At 42.5% G+C, this 9063-nt stretch overlaps 1 protein-coding gene across 1 annotated transcript; it reads right to left on the bottom strand.

Annotated features, from left to right (window-relative positions):
* Positions 1 to 376: 376 nt before the first annotated feature.
* LOC102102180 (pantetheine hydrolase VNN2-like) lies at positions 377 to 8338 on the bottom strand. Its single transcript, XM_005518637.3, has 8 exons — positions 8227 to 8338; positions 6146 to 6377; positions 5911 to 6041; positions 4675 to 4867; positions 3762 to 4053; positions 2503 to 2876; positions 2182 to 2352; positions 377 to 860 (listed from the first exon to the last, which is right to left on the bottom strand). Exons 2-8 carry the CDS (start codon positions 6356 to 6358, stop codon positions 741 to 743), a joined length of 1494 nt encoding a protein of 497 aa, XP_005518694.2. The 5' UTR covers positions 6359 to 6377; positions 8227 to 8338; the 3' UTR covers positions 377 to 740.
* Between the last annotated feature and the right edge of the window lie 725 nt (positions 8339 to 9063).

The raw sequence follows: 9063 nt of genomic DNA, 5'->3' as shown, positions 1-9063 counted from the left end.
CTCATGTAACCAGAAGGTATTGGAGTACTGTGTTTATATTGTAAGTTGGATGTGAAGTGCACTGGACCCAACACCCATCTGCCATGTACAAAGAGGTACAAGACCAGAGGAACTGCAGAACTGGATGTGCTTTATGACCTTAGCCAGACCCAACACCTGGGTGGGCTGTGGAGGACCACCTTCTCTCTCCATGATTGCACCTAAGATAATTTTAAATCTGATTTTCTCTTTATTGCAAAGTACCTTGGTCAGAATGGCGCCAAGGCTCATTGAGTGTTAAGTAGGCCCTGTTGATTGGGCTGTAAGGCTGAAAAATGCAGAAACCTAATGATTATACATTAGTCTGAAAAACAGGAAGGGGCAATATGGACAGAAAGGCTTTCTTGGAGCAAATTTATTCTCCAGTAAAATGACAAACCCCATTTCATAGATTTTGGTATGTTTTCTTTCTACTGTAATCTTAGTAATCTGTATGCTATCTTGGGGAAACAAAATTTCTGATTAAAAGTTTCATGTGACAGATCATGCATACTAAAAAATGATTGCACTGGCTCAAGCACTGTTAAAAAGGCATGCAGAGCAGAGTGAACACACCATTTTCTCCCAGATAAGCCCAACTGCCACAGCTGCTGAGCAGAAATGCAGTATTGCAGAACAGGAATCATACAGGGTAACTGCTGCAGTTCAGGAGGAAATTCCCCTCCTGCCTCTGGTTAGTGTGTAACTCCTAAGGAGATACTTTATGGGGAAATACGCAGAGGATGTGGCTGGTCCTTCTCATAAAGTCTTCCAAAAAGTGTCGCTGTTAGGAGCGGTTTCGATGTGCCGTGCTTGCTGTTCAAACGCCCGTCACGTAGCACCTGGTAGGAAAGAGAAACAACAGCACAAACAGTCAACTAACAGAGCAGCAACATTGCATAGTACAGAAAGAATAGACCTTAGATGTTGAATATTTTGATGCAACATTTTTAAAAACAGTCACATGTTTGTGAAAGAAAAGAGAATTCTCTCTGGCTCTGCCATAGCCTCCCATTATATTCTTCCCACATTTCCTTGGACCCAGAAGTCCTTAAACCTTCCTCTGTCTTCGGAAAAAAGCATCATTTTCTCCACCTTATAAGAAGGTGAGACTGAGAGTAACTAATTTGTTAGGTTCTCTTTAGTTACTCATACAAGGCAGCTAAGGTTATATACATATCTAGGACATATTTGAAACATTTTTTGATTTGTAGAACCCAAAACAATTTTCAGATGGAAATAGAGAATTTCAAGCTACTGGCTATATGTCGCTTATCTTGGATGCTTTTTACATATCACTTTGAAATCACTGTTCACCAGCTGTGAACACCTACAACAAATTTTTTTGCCTCTATGGCAAAACATAAGCATGTATTTGCTAAGAAAATGGAATCTATTGTTTTAAAATTAGGCCATGATCATATTTTTAGCATACCAATAAATTCTTTGATGTGCCTATTTTTAAAGAAGTCTCATTCAAAAACATGTATGAAGGGTGAACAATGTTTTTCAATTTCCTTTTTTAAAAAATCACCCTTTGTTTCCCCTAAAAATTTCAGGTCTTCCTCACTGTCTTCATTGTCTCTTGTAAGCTCTTAAATGCTTCTTCCAAATCAATTAGGATTTCATCTAGCCTATTGCATAAAACTAACCAAAGGTTTATGAATGAAAACATCTTTTGGCAAAAAAAAACCCAAAAAAACCAGATTAACTGCCAAATAAAAAAAATGAACCCCACAAACCCCTCAAAAATCACTTTTAACATTCTTAACTGTATAGAATCTCTACTCTTACACATGATACTCCTAATTGATTTTTCTTGTTTGGATAATTTCTCAGAGTATTTTATTTCTTTTTCTCCTAAAATGCCCATCATGAGAAACATGTAGAAAACAGCTCCTTGAAAGCTGCGGTTTATTCATTTGTGATCTGAAGTGGGAAGGCAGATTTGCTAAAGAAAGCACTGAAGAGATTTTCAGCTCCAGGACTGTATGTTCTCATCAGTAAGGATTGATTCAATCCACCTGTTTCAGTTTGTCTCCTTGGGTTACAGTCTGTAGGACCAAAGAAAGCGGTTCTTGGATGGGACCTTGCTGCCAGATCAGTTTTCAGCTCCATAGCATGAAAAACCTTGCAACAAACAGCTCCAGGGTGTCCCATTACCTGGAACTCCCCGGGGGCCAGCTGCACCCCGCTGTACAGCACTTCTGGGAAGACGTAGCTGGTGCCAAATGTGCCGCTGAGGGAGAACATCTCAAACTTGGTCTGAGCTGTCTCCATGGGCTGCCCACATGTGCTCAGGTTTGTGCTGGGGCACTTTAGCAGACTGCAGATCTGTGGGGAGGAGACACAAAGGCAAAACATCACTAAACTTTCAGCAATCATAAGCTGGATTTGATAGCAAGTTCCCAGGATGCAGTAATGGACAAATGTTTTTAGGTGGTTGGCATGTGGCCACACACTCACCTCTAAAAATGCAATTACCTGCCAATGGTACTTTATGACAGAACCGTGAAGCCCATCAAATGCACCCAGGACATAAACTTCATCTTTCCTCTTGTTTGACATCTGGTAAACCAGATGACAGCAAAGGTCTCCTTGGCAAACAGTGTAATTTCCATCCTTGTGCTTGAGTTCACTGAAAGTGAATATATCCTTCCGGACAGCTCCAGAGAAAGTGTCATTTTCTCCAGGAAATTTCTTGATGCTGGTGGCATACAAACTCCAGTTGATGGCAGGAGGGTAGGTGGGGGAAAGACGGGGGTGTGCACTCATCTCTGCTAGCAGGAGCTGTCCCTCCTCCGTGACACTGTCATAGTGGTAGGCAGCAGGTCCTTCGGGCGTGAACAGCCCGCTGCCTGCCAAGGACACCACCAGCCCTCTGTTAGCCAGCACCACACAGCACGGCTTGGCAGGGGCGCCAGTCACCCCCACACCACACTGGCACTGTTTTTCAGTGATACTCTTTTCATTCAGTATGTTACTGAGAGTTTTGGAATCATTTTAAAGCACAGAACAGCTAAAATACCCATCCTAGTGTTAAAATGTTGGTTCATTTAAAAATAAATCATAGCTCTCAGAGTGGGATATTTGACAAAGGAGACAATCATGGGGGAAGTTTTGTTTCACTGAAGGAAATACAGGGCTGTGGCCTAAACTCATCCCAGTCCATTCAGGGCAGGAAAAATGTTTTTTAGTAGTTTTCACTTCACTTCAAGGGAGGGCAACAGGTGCAGTTACACCTTTTTCTCAGTTACTAGAGGAAAAAAAAGGCAGCAAATATATAGTCAAAGAAAAGCAAAACATAGTATCTCTAAATCTTCAGCAGCCACAAAAAAAAAGAGAACGTTTTATTCAGTACACAAGAGGAATCTTCCTTTCGGTTTTACACTATTAGGTTCTGATTAAAAGGTTTTTTCCCTCCGTTAACTGTTCATTGAATTTTAAACAGAAAATGCTGCCTCTAGATAAGAGACTGAAAATTTAAGTGAAACTTTGTGTGCTTTTTGAAAAAAAAATTCACTTTTAAGTTATCAAAACTTAATGTCATGGGCTTTCTATTTTTACCCTTTTTAGAACATTCAATATTTTCTTACCTCAAGTTGTTTGCTACATTCAGTACCAAATCATAAATATCTTTACTCCAATTAAAACACTGCTTTTCAGAGACTTCACTATGTCTAAAACAGTTCTGCCTGCTTCTGAATCTGGGAACAATTTCCCTGTTCCTGAATGCAACTCACCTGTCATTGCCATGCTGGTGTTGTGAGTATTTGCTGAAAGTAAATTAACACGCATGCCCATAGCCCAAGCAGAGTGAAACTCAATTGCAGTCAGAAAGGGCAGGACATTCATCCAAGCTGTTGGGAAGAGCACGGTGTCCACCTGCATCTTGCTCACCAGAACCACGGCAGGCTCATAGAAAAGGATGTCAAAGCAAGTGAAAATGCCAAACTTCCCAAAAGGAGTCTCAAAGATGACAGCTTCTGGCTCTTTTGGGTAATTAAACTGAGTTTCACCTCTAAACAGATTGTACTGCAGGTAAAGAAAATGGCATATTAGAAACTGAAAATAAGGCAAGGTTATGAACAGCTTTTAAATCTGAGATAGGCTTTAATGCAAAAGTGGGAGTTGAGCTACCTGAGCTGGCTGGCATGGCTGGTTTGTATCCATCCAGCTGGCCCTCCCCCCCAAAAATGGGGTGGCTGTTCCCCATCTACCCTCCTGAAAGCAATGCCCAGTATTGAGCATTATATTTAGCAGTATTAGCTGCTAAAATCCAAGACCAAGGGCCAAGATGTTCCGTGCAAATGCACTGTCTACATTGGCTATGAATGTACCAAGGAAAAGCTAATGTTCATTGAGTATGGAAGATTCTGTCACTGATTCTTTGCCATTTACTGTCATAAACTTAGCCCTCAAGTGTTTGGCAGCTGGCATGCACTCTGCAGCTACAGTGCTCCTGGGAATAATTTGCCTGACTGGTCAAGAAATTGCTTGGTTTTCTTTCTGGCCATAAGATCATCAAATCATCCTGGATTAGTTGTCACTTTATAATAATGTAAAATTCTTGTATAAACCATCTGAAATTGGTGCCAGAGGGCTGAAAAATATATTGATAATAAATTAGAGGTTGATGCTGAAGCACGTCCTTACCTTATGGTAACGAGCCACCAGCTTCCCCTGTGTGTCAAACACGACATCCGTATTGTACTGGTAGCGACCGTCCCTGGGGCAGTCGGGATCACTGGAGTCACACGGCTTCTTGTCCCCAATATTTGCAACCACATAGATGGAGTTATTTCTGGCCATGCAGCTGAGTCGTTCCTGCACTGGTGCTGGACCAAATCTAAAGTATTTTAGGGAAGGAGGAAAAAAAAATTTTTAGAAGTTTAAGTGCCCATGTAGAAGTAATGTGTTCAGTACTCCATTAACTGCACATCCCCAGATGCTGGAAAAGTAATAGATCAAATCATAGTTTCTGTTCATTTTCTTCCCTGTTCATAGTATCATTTTAAACTACCAGTCTCTTTTATCTTTAAAATATGGTCTCCCTGTGTTCTTCTTTCCTGTACCCTTTACAATATTATCTTCTGTGTGGATAGAATTCCCAGCCAACATGCATACAAAGATGTGGAGAGCTTCACAAAGCAAGGGCAAGAATAAATCAGTACACAGGTACAAATCTTAAATAGCTTAAAAGCAAATTATCAAGCGGCTCTAAGCCCTGATTCAGAAGACAATTATAGCCTTTTTTTAAAAATCATTATCTGTAAGCCTTTAGTAAAAAGCGGGCCAAGCATTTACAGAGCTGAGGACTCCTGAAATCTAGCTTCATAAGGCCTCAGAAGAGAGTATAAAAGCTTAGCTAAGACATGAACTTGGTCTTTTTGGTGTCCCCAGCTGACACACATTGAGGCCACCTCTGTGTGTAACACAGCAGACTGAAAGTGGCTTTATTTCCAAAAGATATTTCTTTCAGATCTGGATTAGTATTTTGTACAACTGGGTTTAGAAATCAATCAGCCACCTGAACTGAGGACTGAATCAGTTTGTCTGATCTATGCATCTAACATGATAATAAATTAGATTCTACTTAGAGAAGGTTTTCACCAATGATCTGAATTGATAAAGTTGTGCATATTTTTAAAATAATTATTTTGCCTAAAACATCCTCATTTTTGTCCCTTTTCAAGTAAAGCTGTCTCAGTGCTTTTTAGCTGACATATTCCCATTACCATTTAATTAAGACCTCTTTTTGATGCATCTCAATTCTACGGTACTTGTGATTTTATATAGATTAAAGAATTAGCAGTTCTTAGTCATTTAGAGAGCTGCTCAAGACTTCATGAGATACAGGTTGAAATCACCTAAAACCACAGAAGGAATCACCTTGAGGGGTCAGTGCAGGGAATCCAATTCACCACTGGATCTGGGATATCCTCCAGGTAGGGGTAGATGGATTCTCTTGTCAATCGCCAGCCATAGATGCCATCTTCAGGAGTCACGATGATGTGGGCACCCTGTCACAACAGGCTCCGTTTAAAGGTCACCCACCAACAGACAACCAGGAGGGCCAGCAGGAGCAGAAAACACTGATGGAGGACCCTGACGGTACCCCTTGTACCTGCTGGGCAGCTTCCTTGATGGCCCCTTCCAGGACATCCATGTTTTTATTCATCAGGGCCAAAGCACTGTCGGGAGAAACGGGCTCCTCGGTGGGACCTGGCAGGATGACGGCGTGCTCATAGACAGCTGCCATGAAGGTGTCAGAGGCAAGGGCCTGAAGGGCTGCGAGTGCAAACACCACTGCGGGCAGGAGAGCCTGGGAAGGGAGCATGGCTGCAGCCTCCCAGCTCCTGGATTAACATGAGGAATATAAATCAGAGAGAAAGAGGAGGAGTGAAGACTAATACATTTACTTTGGAAGTAAACTTCTGTTAAGTAATCTCAGAAGCTACAGTGTATTTCTGCCAAAAAGTCAAAGAAGCTTTTCTAGGAATTTGATCTTGTTTCCAATATTAAATGTTTTAAACAAAAGTAGAACAAAAGGCTAAGAGAGCTTGTCAGAAGCCATGTTAATCTACAGGGGGTCCACTGGAAGGAGCACTTGCACATTTCATTCGCACATCCCTCTCCAGGCTTTTAAATCCATCTCGGGGCAAGCCTAGACTCCCATTTAGGATACACTACTCCATACCTCCGTACTGCACAAGGCTTCCATCAGTAAAACTTCAGCCAGTGCTGAAGGCAGACCACCTGTGTGGGGTTCAGCCCTCCTGCTTCAGAGTGCAGATAATTCAGTGATGTTTATGAGACGTGTGGTCCCACCACACCTCCTGCTTTTGGCTAATGACTTATTATAGTTCAAGTGGGTGCCTTGAGAGTGTCCTCCCCACTGGGCTCACACTGCAGTATAAACTGTCCCTTTGCTGACCTCTCTGCCTAGAGCTAAAAGACTAGCTTTTTTTGTGAGAAAGAATTCAAAACCACAATTTTTTCTTTATTATGGTCCTTCCAAAAGGAAGTTTTTGTACAATAAGCAACTTGAAACTTCTTATGGAAAGCGGCATTTTTTACTCATGGAAATAAATTTTTAACATAGTATTTTCTACAGTTTCAGATGAACCCTAGAAAGGACCTGTGGTATATCAGTGAGGGTAAAAGAATGTAACCTGACTCGTCACTTACCACTTAGCAAGAAATCAAAAACATCCTTCTTTCTCCTCACAAAATCTTCCTCTTCACTATGTAGTGTCACCCAAAAGAATGATTCTTCTCCATCAGCACCAAGGCCTCCTCAGGAGAAGCCAACACTTTGTCTAGCCTATGATTCTAAAACACCATTGTGCTTACAGATGGTTGCAACATCTGTGTCCAGGGCACAGGTCTCCAGAGCAGCCAGCACAAAAAGCACAGCAGAGGCACAAGTTTTAGGAAGCCCCATGTCTGGAGCCTGGAAGTCACCCAAGAGGAAGTCACAGGAAGGCAAAGGCAGGGGACTTTAAAAAGGAAATCTTGTACAAAAGCCGGGAATTCCCCAGGGTGGCTGAAAGCTGACACCCAGTAATCACCCTATCCGGAAAGACTCAGTATCAAAGGCAAGAGAGCTGCCAGCATTGTGCAATTCTGCCTCACAGCAACAGCAGGGAAGTCACTGAGAAGTCACCACTGTGCTGCAGCTGAAGAAACATGTTATCTACCAGATATACAAAAAAATCAGGCATAGTATTGTTGTAGTAGCACCGTTCAAGGTAAGCCTGGGTCCCAGAAGGAAATTAACTTTGGGAAATCTCAGCAGAGACCAACATGGACACATTCCTGCCCAGACTCAAGGGCATGAGGTGCAGGCATGGCTGGAGGAGGCAGGTGGCCAGGCCCCAGCATAGGGAGTACATGTGCCACCCCAGCTCAGCACAGCTCAGAGTCGCAGGGACTTTGGGGCTGCTGCATATCCTGCTGGGGGAGCTCCCAGGCAGGCTGGTTGTCTGAGCAAAACCATCAGCACACCCACCACTCAATAACCAAGCTCTGAAGATCTCTGGTCCCCAAAGGTCTCTGTAGGAAGACCGTGGTGAATAGGACACACAATTTCTTGATTTTGCCTACTGCAATGTGCTTTCCTATATCCACAGGTCACTCCAGCAGAAATCTTGAAGCTAAAGCTGCATGTGCACAAAAATCTTGTATCTAGCACCCGTTTCTTACCTTCTTTGGTTCTGACTCAGCAGTCAGGTAACAAAAGGGTTTTTTCTGCACTGCCCTCGAAGAAGTGTTTACTGTTATCAGTGGTTACACACAGCCTTGTCTTTATACAGAGTGAGTTGGTATGTGGGCAAGGGGTGGATTTGCATAGGATTACTTTCTGTATGCTTGACTCACTTCTCACAATAACACATTTCACAATGGTAAGTGTTACACAATCTCTGTAGCGAAAAGAATTCAGTGTCATTATGGCTTCTGCCAGTCTTCTGTAGGAAAATACTCAACATCCAAATATACCTCAAGCACACCACAATGGCCTTGAACCAAATCCTGAATTCAAGATACTCACCATATTTAGGGCTGGGATTCTACACTACCTGCACACACATTCCATTATCCAGAGGACTGGCATCAGCAGTGAACAAACTTGAAGAAGCCACCTCTTAGCTTTGAGACTTGCCACACACTCCTGCTGAATCCTTTCTGCAAGATGAGACCTTCTCAGGTGCCATAACTTCCCTTAAATCCAGATCCTTTCCTTGGGAGAGGGTTGTAGTATCACCCACCAGCTTGCCTGGGGACAAGTACAGTGTCTGCACTGAGTTTGTACCCATGGGAAGAGGACTACGCTGGATAATCTCTTGCTGGACTGAGATCAGTCCGTGGTGGTCACACAGTAACTGACTCAAACAGCGAACAAGGTTTTAAGACAATGTGGCTTTAGCAGCAATAATGTTGAGCTTCCATGACTCAGAGCACATTGTCTGGGGCTTTTGATAAACATGTCATTATGTGAGACATGTCACTGTTATGTCTCATGTGAATATCTATTTACATTTG

Source organism: Pseudopodoces humilis, chromosome 3, assembly GCF_049639895.1.
Source record: "Pseudopodoces humilis isolate 2021_Gansu_Grassland_sample_001 chromosome 3, ASM4963989v1, whole genome shotgun sequence".
Taxonomy (NCBI): domain Eukaryota; kingdom Metazoa; phylum Chordata; class Aves; order Passeriformes; family Paridae; genus Pseudopodoces; species Pseudopodoces humilis.
This window is presented reverse-complemented; position numbering and strand designations above follow the sequence as displayed.

What these genes read in the sequence shown, in the direction of transcription:
- LOC102102180 (XM_005518637.3), bottom strand. Translation starts at nt 6,358, where the DNA reads ATGCTCCCTTCCCAGGCTCTCCTGCCCGCAGTGGTGTTTGCACTCGCA. An exon ending in CCCTGCACTGACCCCTCAAG is followed by an intron (nt 4,868 to 5,910) that starts GTGATTCCTTCT and finishes AAAATACTTTAG; the next exon opens with ATTTGGTCCAGCACCAGTGC. An exon ending in CACCAGCATGGCAATGACAG is followed by an intron (nt 2,877 to 3,761) that starts GTGAGTTGCATT and finishes TGTCCTTGGCAG; the next exon opens with GCAGCGGGCTGTTCACGCCC.